This window comes from Amblyomma americanum, chromosome 8 (assembly GCF_052857255.1).
Source record: "Amblyomma americanum isolate KBUSLIRL-KWMA chromosome 8, ASM5285725v1, whole genome shotgun sequence".
Classification (NCBI taxonomy): domain Eukaryota; kingdom Metazoa; phylum Arthropoda; class Arachnida; order Ixodida; family Ixodidae; genus Amblyomma; species Amblyomma americanum.
Window position 1 is genome coordinate 9,292,345 of NC_135504.1, and position 24,096 is coordinate 9,316,440.

General features: G+C 48.1%; 1 protein-coding gene across 1 annotated transcript; it reads right to left on the reverse strand.

Annotated features, from left to right (window-relative positions):
* Positions 1-5,972: 5,972 nt before the first annotated feature.
* Positions 5,973-18,994, reverse strand: LOC144101713 (E3 ubiquitin-protein ligase SIAH1A-like). Its single transcript, XM_077634848.1, has 5 exons — positions 18,829-18,994; positions 15,224-15,506; positions 12,491-12,626; positions 7,828-7,934; positions 5,973-6,523 (listed from the first exon to the last, which is right to left on the reverse strand). The coding sequence occupies exons 2-5, from the start codon at positions 15,474-15,476 to the stop codon at positions 6,141-6,143; spliced, it is 879 nt and encodes a 292-aa protein (XP_077490974.1). The 5' UTR covers positions 15,477-15,506; positions 18,829-18,994; the 3' UTR covers positions 5,973-6,140.
* Between the last annotated feature and the right edge of the window lie 5,102 nt (positions 18,995-24,096).

Here is a 24,096-nt window from a genome sequence, read left to right on the forward strand (position 1 = left end):
AAATAGAAAAATCATAGTGAGAACAGACAACAGCAATATCAAAAGTGCTCCTTTCTGTCCTCAAAAAAATCTGTGGAGCGCAATACATGAGTTTTGCGTTAATGAACGCGAATGATAGTGATCAATTATTCTTCCGAAAAAATTATCTTCTTTTGATTTTTAAATACTATAATAAAAGCAAAGAGGCCATTTGTCATTATCCTTAGGGATGTGTTTCCTTTAGGATTGTTTTCTCAAATGTTTTTAAGCCAATATCACCGTTTAAGCCTCTCACTTGTAATGAATTATTTCTATTTTCGAATGTATAACTGTCCTCCCGGAGGTAATTTAGCATTACCTCTGGTTGTGTGTTACTTTTTCGGCTGCATTTTGAGATGCTTGTAATCGACATCGATGCCACGTGATAGAACTTTAAGCGTTGCTTGCTCCGATCCGCCTATGGTATACAGTTTGTGAATACATATCCGGAGCACAAAACCAAGCCTGGCCAACCTAGGCAGGTCGTCTCAATTTATGCTCTCAAGCATACTCCAGTAGTTTCAAAAAGTTTCCCACATGTACTGTTTGATTTCTTAAGCTAACTGAAGGGCCAGGTAACCGTTGAAATTTTGAATATTCTCACACCGGCACCAGTTACCTCTCAATGTGCACATCTGTAGAACGCCATTTCTTGCCATCACGTTAGAAGGTCAAGTATGTCTTTAAGTTACTACGATCACATATTAGGGTTTATCTGACCAGCTCTGAAGCTGAGATACAGATACAGAGATACATGTGCGTTTTAAACCGACCTTGCATGGCCCAAAGCTTCGGGGATGTCTCACGATGTGGAATCTAGCAGGAGTAGGTCATTACAGCATCAGATATCTCCTCCGTTTATCCAAACGGTTTTAGCTAGTAGGCACTCTAATTTCTCTGTCCTGCACATGGCAGTAAAACATATCACAGGAATCAATTCACATCCCTAATTCTCTGCTAATCCTTTGTTCTTTTCTCTACTGTAGTGCGCTTGATTGGCGAAATTCGACACAAATAGCTGCATTCATTACTGCAAGAATGCAGAAGGCCTTGCAATAGTCCACAATGCAGGGTAATGGTTTGATTTCTTTCCGCGGCCCGATGAAGTACACCAACTTGCTCGCTTGACCGGCAAAGGGACGACGCTCCATGCTTTGCCGGCCAAGCAAGCAAGTTGGTGTACTCCATCGGCCCGGGGAAAAAAAAAATCTAACCGTTATCCTGCATGGTGGATTATTGCAAGGCCTTCTGCATTCTTGCATCTTCAGCCGAGTGAGCTACGCAGCACCGTATCTAGATTTGAAAGCGGTGGAAAAAGATAAGATTGAGTCTCTAATGAGAAAATGCGTAAAAAGAGCGCTGGGCCTACCCATGTGCACATCCACGGAGAGACTCGTGTCTCTAGGGGTACACAACACATGGACAGAATTGGCGGTGGCGGTGCTAACCTCTCAAATTGAGATACTTAGCACCCCGAGGACAGGAAGAGCCATTCTGGCCAAAGTTGGAATAAAACCGGATAGGAGTACCACGCAAAAGGTGGAGGTAGATAGGGAAGTCAAAATCTGATGATTCCACCCTCTGCCAAAAAAACATGCACCCGGAATATAACAAACACAGGAGGCAAAAACGAGCCGAGGCATTAGAAATTAGATTCGGCAAAATTTCTGAACATGAGGTATCCTATGTAGACGAGGCGGGAGGTGGTGGCGGTTTTACGGTGGCAACGGTCGTCAGCGGCTAGCTTGCGTTGGAACGGAAGCGCGAAGTTTGTCAACAGTGACAGCAAAACTGCCGTACAAAATTTTAGCAAGGGAAGGATCTCACTCTCAGCGGTCATAATCCTCGGCCAGAGAAAGTTGGACAGGAAAATTCAAATAATTTGGACTCCGGCGCCAGAAGCCGTCCCCGGCAACGAGGCGGCCCACGAGCTGGCTCGAGGTCTACACTGCCAAGCCACTACAGGGCCCCTTGATGACCGAGGGAGCGGAGAGCACACGCTAAAATATAGGGAGATCAAGCAGCATTATAGATTGGAGCGTAGACTGGTACCCCGGCCAGATAAAAAATTAGACAACCGACAAGCAGTCGCGTGGAGGCGACTGCAACCTTATACGTACCAGCACCCGGTTATGGCGAACCACATGTTCCTCGAAGACAGGAGCGATAAATGTAACCTTTGTGGCGCGAGAGGGACCCTCGACCACATATTATGGGAATGCCCGTACTCTCCTGGGGGGCAGCACAATATAGACAGTAGAGACACCTGGGAGACCCTGCTGCGCAGCTCGGACCCTGAGCTCCAGCTCCTGCTCGTCCAACTGGCTGAAGAGGCTGCTGGGACCCAAGACCTCCCAGCCTGCATCTGAGGCGGCGGCACCCGCCCCCTGACCTGCGTGTCGGGGGTGGGTAGATCGCCTTATCCGATGGAAAATAATGTTTAAGCTCTCTCTCTCGCTTGAATGGGCTTGTGCTGGATGCGGCAAGTTTCATTGCGTAATTTCGTTAATCGGTTATCAGGAAAAAAATATATGAACCTTTCATGAAACCCAGACAGCAGAGCCCGGCTCACTTGACATCACACTAGAGCACTGAGACAGCATTTGTTCGAAGCAAGCAATCGAATAAGTGAACAGTCCACATTACTATCGCTCTCTATAGCTGGCTGGCAGGGTACATGGCGACACCAGGACCTCGAAGTAGAATCTGTTCCATCTAAAAAAAGTTTTGGACAACTCCTTTGGGAACCAACTTGTTTTCTGCACACACTCCTACAGGGCACCTGTGAGATATGCTGGAGTTCATCATCATCATCATCATCATCATCATCATCATCATCATCATCATCAGCCTTACTACTCCCACTGCAGGGCAGAGACCTCTCCAGTGTCTCTCCAACTAACCCTGTCCTTTCCCAGCTGTGGCCACCGTATACCCGAAAATACCTTAATCTCATCCGCCAAACCTAACCTTCTGCCCCCCCCCCCCCCTGCTACGCTTACTTTCTCTTGGAACCCACTCTGTTATCCTTAAGGACCAGCGAGCGATTATCTTGCCTTCGCATTACATGCCTTGCCCAAGCCCATTTCTTTCTCTTGATTTCGACTAGGATGTCATTAACCCGTGTTTGTTCCCTCACCCACTCTGCCCGCTTCCGATCTCTTAACGTTACACCTATCATTTTTCTTTCCATGGCTCGTTGCGTTGTCCTTAACTTAAGCTGTACTCTTTTCGTTAGCCTCCACGTTTCTGCCCCGTAAGTGAGCACCGGTAAGATTATCCTGTTGTACACTTTCCTCTTGAGGGAAATTGGTAAACTGCCACTCATGATCTGCGAGAATTTGCCATATGCGCTCCACCCCATTCTTATCCTTCTAGTTATCTCCCTCTCATGATCCGGATCAGCTGTCACTACCTGCCCTAAGTAGACGTATTCCGTCACAATTTCTAGGCTCTCGCTGCCAAATGTGAACTGTTGTTCCCTTGCTAGGCTGTTGAACATTACCTTGGTTTCCTGCATGTTAATTTTTAGACCCTTCGATCTGTTCTGCCTGTGTAACTCATTGATCGTGATTTGCAGTCCACCTCCTGAGTGACTCAGCAAGGCAATGTCATCAGCAAATCGCAGATTATTTAGGTATTCTCCATTTATTCTTATTCCCAACTGTTCCCAATTCAGGCCTCGAACATGCGGTAAACAGCATGTAAACATGCGGTGAACAGCATTGGCGAGATAGTGTCTCCTTGCCTGACGCCCTTCCTTATTGGAATTTTATTGCTGACTTTATGGAGGACTATAGTAGCTGTGCAGTTGCTATATATATCTTCCAGTATTTTGACAGAAGGCTCTTCTACCCCCTGATTACGCAATGCCTGTATGACTGCTGAGGTTTCCACTGAGTCGAATGCTTTCTCGTAATCAATGAAAGCTATATATAGAGGTTGGTTATATTCTGCGCATTTCTCTATCACCTGATTGATAGTGTGAATATGATCTATTGTGGAATATCCTTTACGAAAGCCTGCCTGATCATTTGGTTGATTAAAGTCTAACGTTGCCCTGACTCTGTTAGCGATTACCTTAGTAAATACTTTGTAAGCACCATTTAAACAATTTTTATATGTTGATTTCAGAAAACAACACCAGATGGGAGAGGGTCGCCTACTGCGGAGCCAGATTTTACATACAGCATGTCTGCGCGCGAGAGGCCTGTTCCCTCAAAAAATTGCTGCACATGAGTCACTGAGACACTGCAAGCACGTTATAAAAAAAAATCCACCGTGTATTGTGTGGTGCTGTCTATCTGAAATAACGCCCAGAGCTCGTAGGCCACAAACTTTTAGCGTTAAATAAAACTTAGTACGACGTCGCGTGGTCGATGGTCTGCATCATTGTTTGCATTCTCAGAACCACCGAAAAGCAATAGCGCCTTCAGGTTATGCATGTGTACTACTTCAAGGTAGGTTATCGTAAGGTTTGGTCCGCGAAAAAAACTCACAATTTAAATTATCAAAGCTGTGAAAAGCTGAGTCTGAACAGATGTCCGCACGCGTTCTGCCGCTGTGCCAGCCTGTCTTCTGAGCCAAAAAAATTCTGCGTTGATCTCACCGTTCATAGCTAAGTTGCGCTGGTTCTTAACCGTACGCTTCGGTAGTTGTTTTTAACGAAGACGAATCTAGATATCGCCTTTGTGTTTAAAGGACTGTTTAGTTAATTATAATGTAAAAAGGAATACCAAGCTCAGAGCAGTGCTCACCCATCCAATTTAAAAGGAGAGACCTCCAACATCCATCTACCCATACGCGACTGCTACTAGCAAATCCCCGCCGTCTAACAAATAGTACCGACCACCGACTTGGAGCAGTAAGTACCTTACGGCAAACTTTGCGGCCGCTGTTTACACGTTGTGGGCAGAAAACTGTGGAAGGTGTCGCAAGTGGAATTTAAGAAACTTCGATTCTAAAGTAGGAATGGGTTGTATACAGCTTCCTTGCGTCTGGTGAACAAAAGCGTTGAGTGGTTATTGGTCCGCTACGCACCACAACGTTCACTTTTTGGAAAACACACTCGGCCTGTTTGAACCATGTACATATCTAGAGTTCCAATGAAGATTTAATTGTAGAACCCTGAACAAAACAAAGCAAGTTTTAAGGTTTTGAACCCCCAAATATGGCAATTTTTTATAGCGTTATTTATTACAACAGGGCAAAAGAAAGTTCGGGAGGTAGAAAGAAAAAAAAAGAGATGATGTCAAATTAATCAGATGTGGTCCCTGCGTCCAAGCAATATATGAGGACGGGTTGTTCGGCGGGAGACCCGCTGCTGCCAGGTGGCGAATTCTGGTTGGCTTCAGCTCCAAACAAACCCACAATTGATGAATATCAGCCTGAGTATGGTAATTGTTCTCGTTACTACAAAAATAAACGGTGAAAATGTTTATTTATCCTTTCATTGCCGCACTGTTAATCAGGATTAGTAATATACTGTACTTCCAGACAAAGTAGGCGTTAGAGCACCAATAGCGGCCTTAAGGACTGCCACTGTTGCTCAACCCCAACTGCATTTTGTTGAGCCCACCTTAACATTCCGCGCACAACTATTATGTTAACTACGAAGTTAAGTGGCTATGAGCACGAAACAGCAAATATACCGACACGCATTCTGCATAGTTCTACAGCAAAAACAGCGTCATCATTGAAAACAAATCTACTGATGGCTTAGACGTTCTCTTGTGTGTCTGCAACATCGACATTTGTCAGTGGCCTCTGGAGATGGTATTCTCTTGTAAAGCATCGAGAGGCTGTGATGGAGCCTTCTACCGCGAGCTGACATTTATTTATTTTATTTATTCAGAATACTGCCAGCCTGAGTGCCAGGCTTTAAGCAAGAGTAGGCGTACACGACATACATAGAATTAAGAGCATTTCATGCAGAGGATCATAACAGATGCCGAGGACCAATCAGCAGGTACTCGCGAGTTGTAATTTAATTCTAAAGCAAGAACGTATTGCAGGGCAAGTGAAGAACATGATAAATTATAATAAAGGCAATGCAACATGACTCCACGGTCTGAAAAAGAAAAATGAAGCAAAGTAGCAATGCGGTGAACACACTTCGATATTCAGGAAAGCGTGCGCGAGAAGACGCTAACGCCAATGTTCAAGTTGCTTCCGTCAGCAAACACCTTGACGGTGTCCATTTCGATGATAACTCCATTGCCGCTTTGCATCGGCTGAATGCTGTCGTGGACACTGAGAGCCCTGGCGTCCAACGCGAGGCGCTGGTATCGGTTTCTGAGTTCGAAGCGCCAGCTGAACTTCAGAGCCTCCCTGCGCGAGCCGACCAGCTGCAGAGCGGCGAAGAAACGATGCTGCAAGGGCGCGAGTCCATGCTGGTACTTCCTCATCTGCACCACGAAGTCATGGCCGAAGCAGGATTGCAGGGCCACCCAACCGAAAGGCTCGGGACGGTTGAAACCACCCGCGCAGATTACAATGCGCTCTCCTGTGGAGAGCAAAGCCGTTGCACCGTAAAACAGAGGCGCGTAACAAGTGTTTCATCAGCGATAACTGTAGAAGAAGAGACGTTATCTTTATTAAATACTGTCGCCTTCATACTCTCAGACTGGTGACAGAAAAACTTAATATTATTGTCACTATGTTTTCTCCGCTATGCCTGAGAGGCAAAGAAGTTGCCCCAAATAATGCGACGCTAACAACGTCTGTTTCTTAAGACAATCACCAAGTAACCGATTGGTGTTCCTCTTTGGCCATTCACACTGTTATTCTGTTCTGCCCCGACTTGAACATAATGTTCGAAATGTGGGAAGTTACTGCTTCGTTCCCTTCAGACACCTCCTATGTGATAAGAGCTGGAGAAGCTGGGAGATAGGCTTATCAAACCCGTTAATAGCGTTGTGGTTTTGTTGTACCAAAACGTCACCTGTACCACTTCACTCAGGACGAGATATCACGCCATCCAGGCGAGATTTGTAGGGGCCTCTTTGCAGGTAGCACCATTCATCTTCCAGCACGCCCATGACGTGATTAGCACGTAATGGTAGGTGCATTGTACGAGCGCCGTGATTAAATTATTTCCTTAAATTTCCGACGCAATTTTTTCTCTTTGTTTGAATTCATCTAACTTCAATGCCTTATTCTGAGCTCCCATAGTAATACAATGCAATTAAGGGGACAGCTGTGCGAGTGTCCTGCACTCCTTTATAGTACAGCCTGGGCAGCGGTCCCGCGAAATCGAAAGGTTAATCTGCGTCACAACACCAACCTAAGGGCCATAAATAGCCAGAACCAAACAAAACCCTGCATCCCTAACACAATCAGTAACCCCAGAAATAGACACAGAATCAATATTCGCAAAGAACAGAAGTTAATCTTGTTCTTGCTAGTGTCATTTTAAGCACAGTTTAGAGCCGTTTGAGCAAACCGACTACCCTGCAACGATTTCCCTGCCTTCCACGAATGACTCGGTAATTGGGCCCATCCTAACACGTTCGCCTATCATGCATTCAAGCCTGTCAGGTGTTAGCGCATCAAAAATCCCGAATATTGTATTTTCGTTAATGTGTGACATCCGGGGCTCTAATTATGGAGTTTTAGCACGCCGCAGACACAATAGCGCCGATGTTTATCAGAGGACTTGCAAGCCATGGCTGCGTATGCCTTGTGGCCACGTGGGGAAGGGCAGTACTCTGCTCACAGCACCGGGTGCCCAGCCGGTATGCGCCCCGTTCAGTACGATCCAGGTATGCTAAAAGTCACTCAGATAAAGTGCTCTTCAGTTCTACTCACCTTGAAATCTGGGGACAAAGCTGTGTTTCTTGTCGATGTGGGCGACGACTTCGTGCAGGGAACCCTGCCAGGCACACGAATCCAAGCCCAGAATGCAAGGGCAGAGGCTGAGCAAGTTGGAAGTAAATAATGTATCTGAGCAATTAGCCACTGGTCATTTGCTTTTCTGTATCAGTGCTTACGTTACACTTGAAATGCCGTAGAAACGTAATCCCAAAACATGTGACCGGATTTTTTTTTTCAATTTATATGCCGTTCCGTCTATATTATCGCGCCTGCATATATCACCAGTACTGAATTTTTCAAACCGTAATACAATCCCGCCGTGGTTGCTCAGTGATTAGGGCGCTAGGCTAATGAGCCGGAGTACCCGGCCTCGATCCCGACCGCAGTGGCAGCGTTTCAATGGAGGCAAAACACAAAGGACTCCCGTGTCACGGTGTGCGATGTCAGTGCACGTTAAAGATCTCCGGGTGGTCGAAGTTGTTCCGTAGCCCTCCTCTACGGCACCTCTTTCTTCCGTTCTTCTTTCACTCCCACTTTCATTACTTCGCGCACGGCGCGGCTCGGGTGTCCACCGAGATATGTGAGACAATTACTGTGCCATTTCTTTTCCTCAAAAACTAATTTTCAATTTTTCAGAGTAATACAGCTGCGGAGTGAGTTAAAAGGGTCGGCGCTGTAGGTGTGTAGGCAAGCATAGATCTGGCTGACATACCTAGATTAAGTACTTTTGTACAAAACTTTACCCTGCGTAGTTAGCACGCTTTACACGGCTGAGTACTGTTGGCATGCGTTAGCTCGACAGCTTGGAGACAGTCTAGCTCGCGTGGAAGTTGAAGGTAGGTGTGGGTGGGTTAAGGCAGTGGATCGAGGGTGGCCATGGGTGCATGAGCACGCCCTGTAACTAGTGCGTTCGGTTGTCGGTGGCGGTAAGTGGCGCTTCGGAGGGGATGTAAAGGGCGGAGCTCTTCGCTTGGGATCAATCCTTCACCTCAACGCAAGTCAGATTTCCGCGGAGTCGCAAGTAGCACTGCGAAACACTTTTCTTCCCTTTGAGAACTACAATGTCTGCAGGTTTATAAAAATTTCCTGACCTTCTCACACTCCACCATTTTGAACGCACTGTTTGCACGCTTTTCTCGTCCATACAATAATCGCTAGTTCCATAGTCTCTGGCAGCCATCGGCCTAAGAGCATGTTTAGAAGAGATTGTGCGCGCGACCGTCAGCGTGCTTATTCATTACGAAGCAAGCTTCTCAGTGCGTCCTCCTCGACACATATTTTAAGTAATTTACTTCCCTGGTTAGATTAACAACGACTGGGAGGGTCCAGTTCAAGGCTTGAAATATCGCTGAAAAGCACCTGCATTCCTTTCATAACTTTGTCACCGATGCGAAACTGACCCTTGTCGAATAGAAATGAAGTTGGGTGTTTTCTGCATCAGTATTTCTGGTGTTCACAAATAATCCAGAATTTCAAAAATTGGGTAGTATAAATAAATTCGAAAGGCAAACACCGAAATAGGCCCCCTAATTCAGGCTATTGCCCTCTTTTCTTCCACGAAAAAAAAACATGCTCAAGGATGCTCTAGGCGTCAGAATAAATAAAGAAGACCAACCCTATGTATGTTTTATGCCCGGATGGAAAAACCTAATGAAGAAGCTAGCTATGCATGAAGTTAGCACAGCGTGCACCGAAGAGGAATTTCTCGGCATGCTAGAACACAGCCGCCAAAAACTGCGCCCGTTCATACAGGAATGTTGTGAAACCAAAGATCATGTTTCATCCCCAACATTACAGCATATTGCCGCAAATATTTGCAGTGTTTGTTCGTTTTTCACATCCGCCGCCACACCACTTTATCGCTTTGTTTGCTACGCAAGACGCGACTAGATTTATCTCGATTGATCGCAGCCAGGCAGAGCTGATTCTACGTTGTTCCGGAATGTTCTAGTAACTTTGCGCTCTTTATCTCGAAAGTTCGCTATCAGCTTTAAATTGAGCACGGCCGACAGCGGCGGGCATTCTGTTCGACGACCGCCGAGCACGCTTGTCGCTTCGCCGCCGCCGAGTGATTCAGTCCATTTTGGGTGCATGTCATCCCAATAAACAGTTTTCTTTTAGAAGACCCTTTCGTCCGTCTTCATCGCTGCTTCGACTGCCGTCACCACTACGTGACATCTGGTGGAGGTGCGGGGTAGCCATCCATGTTCCGGACGCCCCCTTCAAGTCGTGAAGCCAGCCCTCAGCGCTTCGCACCCGAGGACGAGCCAGCAGCTCAGCGAGCCAGCCGACGTCTCCAGGGAGAAGAGCCTGAGTTCGGGAAACTGCCGGACCGCACCAGACAGCGAAAAGACGCTGCTACGAGCACCGCAACCTCGCCGAAGATGTCGACACCGATCATACTACAGCAGCCGCGGGTGCCGCCAACATTCAATGGATCCCTAGGCGAAGACCCTGAAGAATGGTTGGATCAATTTGAGCGCGTGGCGTCATTCAACAAGTGGGATGATGCGGCAAAAATTGGACATGTGTTCTTCTCATTGGATGGCTCCGCACGCACGTGGTACGAAAACTACGAGTCGTCCCTTACGACATGGGAGCTATTCAAGAGAGAACTATTGAAGGTATTCACCAGTGTCGTGAGGAAAGAAAGAGCCGAACGTCTCCTCGAGTCCAGGATCCAGCTTCCGAATGAGCCCGTCCGCGGTTACGTCAAGGAGATGAAGCGCCTATTTCACCGCGCCGACCCCGAGATGACCGAGGAAAAGAAAGTTCAGTCTTTAATGCGCGGCGTAAAAGAACAACTCTTTGGCAGCCTCGTCCGCCAGCCGCCAAAAACAGTCTAGGAATTCATGCTAGAAGCCTGCACGATTGAGAAGACCCTCGACGTCCGAGCTCGGCAGTACAACCGCCCTTCCTCTGCCTGTGCAATCCGTTCGGACACGCCGGCCACCACCAGCGACGGCTTGCGGGAAGTTATCCGCGAAATCGTCCGAGAAGAGCTACGTCGATTACTGCCATCCTCTCCACAGCAAAAAGCAGCGACTCTGATGGACGTGGTATGGGAAGAAGTGCAACAGGCACTTGGCCCCCCGACGGCCACAGAACCCCAGGCCATGACCTACGCCGCTGCAGTAAGTACTGCTCAGCCCCAGCGACAACCCCCACGTCCTCCCCGAGATGAGCCAATCGTTCCACAACGCCGCCTCCCAGCCCCCGCCCGCCCAGCCTATGACCGACGCTCAAGCCCCAGGAAATGCGACGCCTGGAGGACTTCCGACAACCGGCCGTTGTGCTTCCATTGCGGTGAGGCCGGCCATATTCTTCGTCACTGCCCTTACCGACGTATCGGTCTTCGAGGATTTGCCGTTAACGCCCCACGACCACGCTTCGGACAACGTAGGCAGGAAATCGACGAGTACCTGCGTCGAGAAGAGTACACGCCGAACCGCTTTTCGCGCTCACCATCGCCGTCAACCTCGCGCTTCGCGTCGCCACGCCGCAGCTACGCAGCCGCGGTACGAGGAAGGTCTCCCAGCCCCCGTAGGGGAAACTGAAGGCAGCAACCTCTGGAGGTAGGTGCTCAAGAGCGAAACGCCGAAGATCCTCCACCGACCACGCCCCATGAAGACGCTGCACCCGCGACGCGTCATGAAGAACCGGCCCTCGCTGCACCGACGCCGCACACAATGAGAACCCCGACCACGACGCAGTCTGCCTTGAAAACGACGCCGCCACCCAGAATAGTTTCGACCCCACGCCCCACCCGCGACTCGCATACACGACGAAGCCGTGACCCGACGCCGAGAGCGACATGCAATACGATTACTGCATAGAGAAATTTCTTGATAATAAATGGCATAACCACAAAGTCACGTAACCACAAAAATTGAACATGTATCTGCTGGCCAAGCAGCATGCTCTCAGGCTGCGCGTCACCCATAAAGTTATGCTCATGAGATTTTGCACGCTGTTAGAAGGTGTGAAGACAGTAAAGAAGTGGCCTCACTTAGTAGCCCCGAAGGATTCCCCAGAGTATGGCAGCTGTTATCGCTCAAATTATCATATAGTATCCACGAGTGAATTGTTATTGTGCACTACCTTTCAGGTGCGAGTTCACAAAAATGTCACTTATTAAGGCGATAGCCTGTAATGGCTTTTACTCGCATCCGTCCTTTAATTTTAGGTCACATGACCTTAAGATGACATGACCTTCTGATGTCACGTGACCTAGATCCACGTTAACTTAAGATCACGTGACATCACGGCCCAGCGCGTCGTGATGTCACGTGATCTCTCTGCCACGCTCGCGCCAGCTGCTCTTCTCTGTCGTGAAATCAACTCAAGCGCGGCAAATTCAAATCAGTGCAATGAGACACAAGCGGCTTTCGCCTTCCCGCAGTTAAGAGACATCTAAGTGCCTCCAACAAATTTTTTTAATGCTTTCTGTGCCAAAAGATTTTACGCCGGTTCACAGAGAAATCTCAATGACGCTTACTAGCTGTGCTTAGTAGGACCGACAATTGACGTCAATCGAGCGCACATAAACGTATTTGGCGTAATCACCCAAATCGACTGACATTTTTTTCTCAGTATCGCATTAAGAAAAAAGTGGGCTCCTTTTCTAGCGAAGACCAGAAGGTGAGCGGAGACATACCCGAAGTCGCAGACCTGGTCGTGCTCTAGCTTCTCCACGGGAGAAAGTTTCTCCGGACAGCCGAACAACTCGTACTTGCAGGGAAAGGACACGTGCCATGCCAGCTTCTCCATGGCTCGGTTGCGGATTTTGCGTGCTGTGGAAGATTGGATTCTGAATTCGAGGCTACGGTTTCCACTTTCATCTAGCAACGAAAGCCACTTTCAATGATGGCGAAAAAAAAAAACTATTGTGACCTGGTACTTCGACGTCCATTAAGAATAACCTCTTCAAACAAATCTAATCCATAGGAATCCACTGCACCACGGATTTTATTATTGTGGAATAATTTTTCGTCGTATTTTTTTTCACCGTCTAAAGTAACATGTCTATGAGAATACAATTTCAAGCTCACGGCGCAAGTATTTATTCATTTATTTAGAGACATGACGTCAAAATTGGACACAAGCATTTACTGCATGTAAAATGATAGACAGGCAGCTTTGGTCACCGGGATACAGAATAAAGCAGTGAATGATAAATTGCTTTATATAGCAGTAGGAAGGTCTGTAAAGATGTTTTTGTACCTTATAGATCGATCTTTATTTTGACACAAAGACGGAGCTCTTTCCTGATCACTGTTAAGAGCGGGATCCACACCGGCGATTAAAGCGTAGATTCATCGACCGGGATAACACCGTGGTAGCGGCAATTTCGACAGGTCATTAAACCCACGAGGACCCCACGAAAAAAAAGATGTGCTGGGAACCCGCATGCGGCATCTTTCCTGCGCTCTTCAGGAAGGGGGGTCAGACGACAGGGGAAGAAGACAACGGCGCCTTCCCGACATTAACTGTGACTGACAAGCGCCGGTGTTTGGATGGACGTACAGCTACGGACGAAGTAGCAGCGGACCTCCCAATCCTCCTCGCCCATTCCCACGGGGCTCCGCCTGCTATGTGCGATGACTGTCCCCATCTGTGCCTCCAGTTCAATAGGCCTGGTGAAAGGGGCGGAGCCTTAGTGCATTTAACAAGCATCATGAGCCGGAACGAACGCTCTGGGCTTTGGCGACAAGGCTCATCCAGTCGCTCGACGCTATGTACTCTTAATTCTTGACTGTTCTTTCTTTCGTAAAGTATGTAAATAAGTTTCTGCAATGTGCCTGTAAACTCGTTTGTATATCGTTGTCCCAAATGTCATCTTCTATCCTTCCTTACCCCTTCTCCGGCCAAACAACGCTACCCTGCATCAAAACAGCCGGCCATGCCACGCGGCCTATAACAATTGGTGGCAGCGGTGGGATACTGCTACACGACTTATAACACCTCCTTGTCATGATGCATCGACATGATTTCTCAGGCGAGTGTTCGATTTGAAAATACGCTGCATGAGCAAAAGGTCGGTTCGAGACACCCATTGCCTTCCTTAAAACCTGCAGAGGAATATGTGGAGGTTTTGCCCACATCAATGCTGGTCACGAGCCCCGCTGATCGAAGTGTTCAGCAAGCAGGAGGCGCGATGCAGCTGGTTCGCAGCTGTAATCAAGCCGGGTATTCGTAAGGAACAAGTTCCTTAAATGAATGATAATCTGCTGTCATGGCAACCTGACTAAATCCTGTTTTGTAAAAGCGACAAGAATTTTCGTCTCATCCAAACTTTTCACGCGCACTAACCTTTAACCCCATCCTTACAGGTCATTTTCATCATTTGCGGTTCAGCACCAGGAGCACTGATCCCAGCAATAAAAGAAGCGAATCAGTAAAGGTGTGCATGCAAAAAGCTAAGCAGAATATTCTCTAAGGCAGACGAGCTGTCATTCCTCTCAGCCTTCTGGTGACAACCGACGGCCACTGGTGACGTGAATTCGCCCGTGTGAAAAAAGTGCTGCAGCCAGGTCGATACACATCCAACGGGGATACTTTTGCAGTTAAAAGCTTACAAAGGCATTTAGAAAAACTTAATAAATAGCAATAAGAGGCACAACAAAGGACTTTGTTGATTTAATAATTTCTTATACCTCGTTATAGTCAAGTACGCCTTCATTTCTGCTTCTTCATAGAGCTTGCAGCTACTTAGAAATGCGAAACAGTGGTTGTGATAGCAAGAGTGATCGAAGAGGATCTGCGCCTTTATAAATAAAAACCTCGTGCTTTGTTCATCAGGCGCGAGCTGAAGCTGCGTGTTTACGTTACAAATAGCGTCACCTGGGCCAAAATAGTTAATGAACCCTTCTGGTCGGGTTCGTCCGTTTCAAGGTATTGAAGTGCCGCGACATACGACGGGCGCAACAGTGAAATGATATACACGGCACCGCTTGGAAGTAATTTCTGTTATTAGAAGCCACACGTTATATAATATATGTGCCTACACCTATAGGTGTAGGCAAGTAGTAACATGTTTCTACTTGCTATATATACCACAGGTACGTCTTCCAACATATAGTCAGTTCTTAATCGCGTCTTCTCTAATGATTCTTCTTCGTATTAGGACCGCAGCGGGGGCCTAGTGGTTTGAGCATTCGCCTCGCATGCTGGAAGTGCGGGGTTTGATCCCCAGTGCCGCCTGGTACCCACCGGTGATACAGTGGGTGCAAGCTTTCCCCTGCCTCATGCTCGGCTTTTTTTAAGGTGAAATGCCTGGGAAATGGGTCTCTGATCCCCCTTGCGTAAAGAAAATACCTTGCGCCATAAAAAATCCATCATCATCATCTTCGTCGTATTGACGAACCCTAAGCACCGCAGCAGGACGCACCTACTGGCTCGTCGCAGATGGCGCAACGAGTCAGCCTGAGCAGGCAGGGCTCGCACGCGATGTGCCCGTTCTCGCACTGGTAGATGGGAGGTAGCGCGTAGTCCCGGCACACGGTACACTCGAACAGACTGACCAGCTTGTCGGCGACGCTCTGTGGGGAAGGTGGCATCGTGGTGTTGGGGACCGGGAAAATCGTAGATGGTGGCCCTGATGCCTCCGCAACGCACTCCTGGATGCTTTTCTTGCATGCCATCTTCTTCACCCTGTGGCTTCTCCAAACAATCTGAAAAGATTAGTGTAACTTTTAGTTGGGCCATGGTGTGGTCGCGCTGAGAGCGCCAGGATTACATAGCTGTGGAACAGGGATAGAGAAAAAATTCGCTGGCGGTTTAGCATTACTAAGCAAGAAATACTGTCCAAAAGTATAGTTTTTGCAGCTAGGCACCTTCGCCACATGACTGAAAGCCCGATTGAGCTGTCCGCAGACCCAGGGAGACGGTTATGCGTGTCGTGAACTTTTTCGTCGTCAATGCCAATTTACCCAATGTACGCTGCCGGCCTATTCTTCAGTGCCGCTGAGTTTGAGCACGGCACAGCATATACTATGCAACTAATTCAATCAAGCTTTGGCCCTCCCAGAGTCCCAGGGGGCTACGGCCGAAGCCAAGCGAAAGGGAAGAGGACAAAGTCCTGCGACCCTCCGATTGATTGACTCTGAAATCAAAGTTTTTCCGTCCGTCCATCCATCCAACCACCCTGTGCCACTTTTCTGCAAAAATTCTGTCAGCGCCAACGTGTATTGCTCTAGTGCGATGTTCCTACCACAACGTTGTCCACGTCAACGCATACAGCGCACATCCCTCTGTTACTACCGCCACATACCTGAAAGCGCTAATATTAGTTTGATAGTATTATCGGTAGATGAACAAGACGATGTGCAATGCACATTGCGGGAACCTGCTGCTGTTTGACTCGATGCGTGTTCGGCTGTCGCGATAGCCTGGTGCTTTCGTGCTGTGGCCAACGAAGCTGGCCTGTTCACGCTGCCGCGAGTTCGAATCCCACGCGTGGCAGTAATTATTTCTATGGTTTGCCTAAGGTTAACCTCAAGGCCAAGCTTCACGCAAACCGGCGAGCTGATTTGACCTCCCCGTAACCGTCGCGTAACAGATCCCGGAACGTAAATTGTCGTTACGTCACCGTGCTAAAGGTGTCCTTTAGAGGCACCTTTGGCATACCGTGTACCGTGTTACCGTTAGCGCTACCGGAGCACCGGGATCCTGCCCACTGCCAGTGAGCACGCGTTGATTGGTCCCGATGCGGGAGGTGTGCGTGCAGCTGCCGGGTACGTAGCGCCATCTGGCGCCGCCGAAGCGATCTCCGCATGCGCATTGGTGGTGGGCGGGCTCTCGGTACACCGGCATTGCTAACGATAACACGGTACACCGTCTGCTAAAGGTGTCTGTAGTAGCGAGAAGGCGTCCCAGCGTCTTCAGCTTAGGTGTTGATTGAGTCCTTACGTCACTTCGCAAGTAGCAAAAGTACAAATATTAAAGATTACGTGTTCCGGCAACAAGAATTACGGAGAAAACATATATGTAAGGGTATCTTTTCAATCACGAGCGAATTTGTCAGCGCAGTGTTTGGAGAAGAGGTCAAGGCACAAAGAGAACTGATCCGCTGAGCCAGTCTTACTATGACTGTTGTCGGTTGTTGAAATGGCAGAACTGTTTGCCTTCCGTTCTCAAGCGCGCTGCTGCTTCGCCCCATTGGATTGGATTGAAGCTAACTTTATTTGTGCCTCCAGTTCGGCGCTCGCGCGCCCCGACGAGGGCCTGCGTCGTCTACGAGGTTGCCGTTACTTCGCCCCACAGTGCGTCCAAAAAGCGCTCCCGCCGCACCGTAAGCACTTTGCAACTCAATTTGGACGTTATAGGTATAATGCAGTGCTCGACACACTGATGCGTTCGTCACATGCCTCGCTCGTGAACGTTCGCTTCTGTTTTCGAAAGCACGCGCCGCGGTGGCTAAGTGGCTAGGGTGCTCGGCTACTGATCCAGAGTTCACGGGTTCGAACCCGACCACGGCGGCTGCGTTTTTATGGAGGCAGAACGCTAAGGCTTCCGTGTGCTGTGCGATGTCAGTGCACGTTAAAGATCCCCAGGTGGTCGAAATTATTCCGGAGCCCTCCACTACATTAGGGTAGCATTACGAGCCATCAGCGTGGCGGCGCCGCCACGCTGTTACGTGGTTGGTCACGTTGTTCTGACCAGCTGTCGGCGGCGCAGCGCCTTGGCTGATCACGTGGTTCTTCACATAGCTAGTCACGTGACCAGCCACGTGGTGCGGAGCCGGAGAAACCGAGTTGCCACAGCTGTGCCCCGGCGCCGTGTTAAGTGGGACGAGGTTGAAGATCGAACGCCCAGCGAAACGGAGCGGCGAAAGACTGACTTTGCAATTCAACTGAGCAAGTTCCACTCGGCCAGCTGCAGCTATCGCGTCTCTCCAGGTTTAACCAGAGCTAAACCACCGCCATTTTTTTTTTTTGCCATCCCTGAGATTTTCTGTACCATTGGCGAGTACGCATACAGGCATGCACGCATACAAATACGTCGCCGGAAAATTTCAAATGGGTTTCTAAGGAAAGGAAATGGCGCAGTAACTGGCTAACATATCTCGGTCGTCCACCCGAACAGCGCCGTAAGGGAAGGGATAAAAGAGGGACTGAGAGAAGAAAGGAAGAAATAGGTGCCGTAGTGGACGGCTCCGGAATAATTTCGACCACCTCAGGATCTTTAACGTACACTGACATCGCACAGCACACGGGCGCCTTAGTTTCGACTGAGGGTTCGACCCCGGGTACTTCGGCTACTGATCCGGAGTACCCGGGTTCGAACCCGACCGCGGCGGCTGCGTTTTTATGGAGGAAAAACGCTAAGGCACCCGTGTGCTGTGCGATGTCAGTGCACGTTAAAGATCCCCAGGTGGTCGAAATTATACCGGAGCCCTCCACTACGGCACCTCTTCTTCCTTTCTTCTTTCACTCCCTCCTTTATCCCTTCCCTTATGGCGCGGTTCAGGTGTCCAATGATATATGAGACAGATACTGCGCCATTTCCTTTCCCCAAAAACCAATTATTATTATTATTATTAGACCCGATTACTGGAACAGGTGCAGATCCGTACTAAAACGCTGTACTTTTAGGGCATAATAATAATAATAATAATAATAATAATAATAATAATAATAATAATAATAATTTGTTTTTGAGGAAAGGAAATGACGCGGAGCTCGCAAACGTGAGGCGTTAAGAATGAACGACGCAAGCGCTTGCATCACAGGACACAACCGCGCTACGTAGCAAGGTCCCGTAGATACCAGAATCCGAACAAACTACCGCCGACAATGAGGTACAGCTGTGTAAGATGGGTCTCCACCGTACCACTCGCACCAGCCCAGCTCTCACTCATTTGGCATAGCCACAAAAAACATAAAAAAAGCACTAATAAATGTATACAGGATTACCTCGCTCCGGTGTTTACATATATAAAAAGACAGAAGTGTCAGCGAAACTTCTGCATTCATGCACAAACGAGGCACTTACGTTTATGGCGCAGCTTTTAGGATATAGCACCAGTCCCAGTAAGGTTCAAAGCTAGGGTACAACTTCTTTGTCTCTCCTCCTTTGTTCCTGTGTGTTGCTTCACAGCTTAGTGCCACTGCCTACTGTTGAACCAGAGGTGGTGGTTGTTCTCCTAACAAGTGCTAATGGCACACACCGTCAACTTCTTCGTCGTCACAGTTTTTGTTCGCTGTCGCACGTGGTCACTTGGTGCCGTACTCTTCTTCTTTATCGTTATGAGCAACCAAATGACAGAGTGGCCCAATACGGTTCTGCTCCTGAGCGCGAAAATGTTGGATGCCTCGCGATGTTTTCAGCGTTGTATCGAGTGATGTGTTCTTTTCGATGTTGAGTTTAGTGTTGACTGTGGCTCTTAGCATTCCTTTTCTCGATGTTCAGTGCTTTTGAGTGTTTTTTTGCATAATGAGTGCTTCACTACCTTGTGGCACGAGTTCGCGTGTCTTTGGTCTGCTTTGTAACTTTGTATCCGTCCCCCCACTGTAATGCCTGCGGGCGCTTTGGGTACCGAGTAAATGAATAAATAAAATGAAATAAAAAAGGCGCCTGTCTTCACTGTGACATCAGTGCTCGTTAAAGAACACCAGGTAGTCATATTAACCCAGAAAATTCCGCTATTGCGCCTCTTTCTCTGAACATGCTTTCACTCCTTCCTTAAGCCCTTTCCTCATGGCGAGTTTCAAATGTTCTTTGGGAAGGACACAGTCACTGCACCTTTTCTTTTCTAACAATTATATTTTTTTCTATTGGTCTTTATAAATACGATTTACAGGAAATGGTTTATTTCCTTCTACTATACAGCTGTTCACATCTGCTAATCTGCTTTAATAATTAAGTGCACCAACCAGACCACTAGCGACAAAGGACGGCAAGAAAGGAAAGCACTGACTAGCAACTGAACCTTTTCTTTTCCCCTTTCTTGCATATATATAGAATACAAGTATGTAGGTCCTAATGAGCTGCTCATTTTCGTACCCTTGCCTGAAAATTAGTTTGTTGGCGAAAGGAAATAGCGCAGTATCTGTCTCACATATCGTCGGACACCTGAACCGCGCTTTAAGGGAAGGGATGAAGGAGGGAGTGAAAGAAGAAAGGAAGAAAGTGGTGCCGTAGTGGAGGGCTCCGGAATAATTTCGACCACCTGGGCATCTTTAACGTGCACTGACATCGCACAGCACATAGGGCGCCTTAGCGCTTCGCCTCCATCGAAACGCAGCCGCTGCTGTCGGGCTCGAACCCGGGAACTCCGGCTCAGTAGACGAGCCCGTACCCTTGCCTGCTCGACAGGTTTCATGGATATCGGTTTCCTTCTTTCAATTCACCTTTCAATATTTGCCATGTTCTAAAACTGAAACGCATGAAATCGAAATTATTTCTCTTCAAGAAGCACCCTTTTTCGAATTTTTTTCTTGCACGGTTCGATTACTAAGGTAACCATCGCTGGTATAATATTTATTATCGGCCTTGTGATGATTTTGATGAGGTCACACCCGAGTGTTTGGGAGCCCTTTCGTAGAAAGAAAATGAAGTAAAGAAAAGAAAACTTGCGTAACGAGATATAGTTGGTAATTTTGTGAAAGAAAAATGTGAATCTAATAAAGCCTGTGTGCCTTACAGTGGGAGCAAGTTTTATGCAAATGAAATTTTTTTAGAACATTGGCATTTGGCAGCAGCAAAATTCAAACACCGGCGATACTCCACCCCGCCGCGGTGGCTCAGTGGTTAGCGCGCTCGGCTACTGATTCGGAGTTCCCGGGTTCGAACCCGACCGCGGCGGCTGCGTCTCGATGGAGGCGAAACGCCAAGGCGCCCGTGTGCTCTGCGCTGTCAGTGCACGTTAAAGATCCCCAAATGGTCGAAAATATACCGGAGCCCTCCACTACGGCACCTCATTCTTCATTTCTTCTTTCAGCCCCTCCTTTATCCCTTCCCTTACGGCGCGGTTCAGGTGTCCGCCGATATGTGAGACAGATACTGCACCATTTCCTGTTCCTAAAAACCAATTTTCCTTTTCATTTCACAGTCCTATCACAGTATGCCGCATCACACCGGCTCTAGTAAACGCTTTCCGGTTAACCTCATCACATTAACTCCCGTTTAATACACGGATGCCAGGAACGGGCTAGGGCACCGAAGCTGTGGCCGGCTGCCCAATTTTCATGCAGCTCGCCGCAAGCGGAAACTCGAAGCTTGGAAGCTGCAACAAACGCGGTTAAGTGTCTATTTCATATCGGAAACGGTCATCGGTGGCAGAATAGCAAAAAAAAACGGTCTAAAAAGCAGCAGAAACGAATATGATCTCTAACAGCACAGAAAACACTAGAACCTTCATAGATAGCATTCAGCAACAGAAAGTGAGTGAGTAAGTAAATGTTTGTTGAAGAGGATGGCGGCTGGAGCGAATGTGTGTGTGCCCTTAGTCCATAGCTTTGGAGGCTTCTGCCGATCTTTCAGCGAAGAGAAGGAGCGCTGCATGGTCGTCGAGACGTGTGCTCGTCAGCCTCACCTCCCGCGGCTCCAGAGCCGCATTACGCAGCTTTAGCTGATGGGGATTATGGGACATGTCCTTGTGATATGTGTCAGGGCTGGGGTGTCGCCGCACCATAGGTGTTTGTCTTCGCAAACTACTGGGTGTAGGCGGTGTAAGTGGGGTAGGTTGGGATAGGTTAGTGCTTGCCCATCTGTGAGGGCTTGGCAGAAATGAGATTTGAGCGTCATGGTATACACCTGGAAACTCCGCATGCCGTCTGCACTGCCGCGACTCCTTACTTCCACCCAATCCTCCGTCCGGCCTCTGCCGCTGCGACGCTACACGGTTGCGTTGCCTGTGGCTGGGAGTGACGTTTAGAAATGCCTGCTTCCACTTAAACGCAATGGCAGACTCTCCTACGAGTAAGAACTGTGAGTGCGACGAGACAATGGAGCCCCTACTTTGTGGCTGCCCTTTTCCTCCTGGCCTTGTGACCTTGTCCTCCTGGCTGCAACGCTCCGCCGCTTAGATCTTCGTCCCCTTACACAAGCCAAGATTCTCGGTCCTTGGACTAAACCTTCATCGCAGAGAACAGCTGTGAAGGTGGTTCTCAAGTTCTTGAAGGTCATATAATAATAATAATAATAATAATAATAATAATAATAATAATAATAATAATAATAATTGGTTTTGGGGGAAAGGAAATGGCGCAGTAAATGTCTCATGTATCGCTGGACACCTGAACCGCGCCGTAAGGGAAGGGATAGAGGAGGGAGTGAAAGAGGAAAGGAAGAAGAGGTGCCGCAGTGGAGGGCTCTGGAATAATTTCGACCACCTGGGGATGTTTAATGTGCACTGACATCGCACAGCACACGGGCGCCTTAGCATTTTGCCTCCATAAAAACGCAGCCGCCGCGGTCGGGTTCGAACCCGGGAACTCCGGATCAGTAGCCGAGCGCCCTCAGGTCTCAGGATTAAGTTCCGGGCTGTAAACTTTCAGCATGTGCCTTGTGTACCCTGTTATTAATGGCCTACAGGCATGTGAAAAAGTGATCTCTCGTTTCTCTCTTTGCTTTCTATATCTCCCTCCGTTCCACTTCCCACATGTAGGGCTCCCCTTTCCCCTCTCGTGATCTGTATTTCCAGTGACTACCTCCCCTAAGGGGACGTATTTCCTTAACCCTGCCAGAACCTCACCACCAGTTGCAAAGGTACGTGGCGGCGGTGAGAGATAAATGTGGGCTGCATTCATTAGCGCTGACAACGTTGTGGCACATACGCGGCACTGCAGCAATAGCCCGCAGCATTCATTGGGTGACGAACCTCTCGCGATCAACAATTAATTTAACTGCCACCTTCCAGGATGACAGGGTGGGCGCGCTGCCTATCCACTGTGCGGAACGCACTCAACGTTACAGACGCCAAGCCGCGTCAACTTGCCCGATACACCACAGCTTTCGCTCTCTAACCAGGTTCAGCAGTAGTTGAACCGCAGCTAAATTTTAGCTTCTTCCACGCAGGAAGCAGGGATTATCAGCGATGAGTTTAAGGCGAAAGCATTACGGTGCTTTTATAACCTTCTTCCTTAAGGAGTACGGACAAACATGTTGATTCAGGTTTGGGGCTGGAATTTTCAAGATGCTCTTTGGGCATGGGTTTCCCCGAGCACCATTTTTTTCATTCTTTTTACTTTCTTGTGTCTTGCCGTGTTTTTATGGGGTGGTGGCCCCATCGAATTCCGAAGTGTGTGTGCTCCCGCTCCGGAAAGGCCTTCTAAAAGCCCAGCATTTAATGCCGCGCTAAAGCGTGCGCTATTAGGAGTAACTGTAAGGCTAGGGAAAACAGAACACACGAAAGAGTTCTGATATATATCTTATTAAATAAGGGAGCCTCAGATTAAGGTCATAAATATATACAGACATTTTTGTTCCTCATCCTACACTTTGTGTTCACTTTCTTCTTCTAGCTGCGAGTCAGCAGCATTGCAAGCCATTCAGGTTCCACGGAGCCTGGAGGCATAACAGTGCTAATAAAGTTTCTATCAGTGCTAGGCAATGATCACGCCTTTTCAGAGCGGTTACCTGCTTGAGCGCTTTCTTGTTCTTCTACCTTGCACTCGAAAACCTTCCTCGCATAGGTGTACTGGGCGATAATGAAACGTTCCTAACGTTTTCTGGGGAGCTCAGCTTGGAGGTCGAGCAACTAAAGATGTCCACTAGCCTGCACAGCAGAAACAAGCGCCGATTCCCAGCCAACCGAAATCATATTCCAAGAATGGCTTTTGTAGCAATATCAGGACTTTGGTGGCTCTCTTGCCGAAACGGTCTGTCGCTAAGTACTCCAATAATGTGTCACAGTGATTAACAAAAACCTCCTTTACAGTATCTCGATAACGAATCATGCTGATTACAGGGCAAGCCATACATGCATACATCTAATAAATCCTTTTCTCGGTCATATAGGCAAGAAAGCGAGCTTTTGAATGTATGTTCAAGCTCTTCCATTTATGATTGATAGATTCAGGAAGCAAGCGTTGCCTTCACATTTTCTTGTCGTTCTTACAGCTCATACCTTCTTTATTATAGCTCATACAAACACTGTTGTCATGCGGTGTTCTTACACTTCTCATTTTGCTTTCATATCAAATTCAGCCGCGATAACTTTGCAACCAAATCTTATAGATAGCGCGTGATTGTGACCCCCAAAAACGAACATTTAGGGCTTGCCGTTTCCGTAAAACTAACCGGAAATCTTAAGCAATA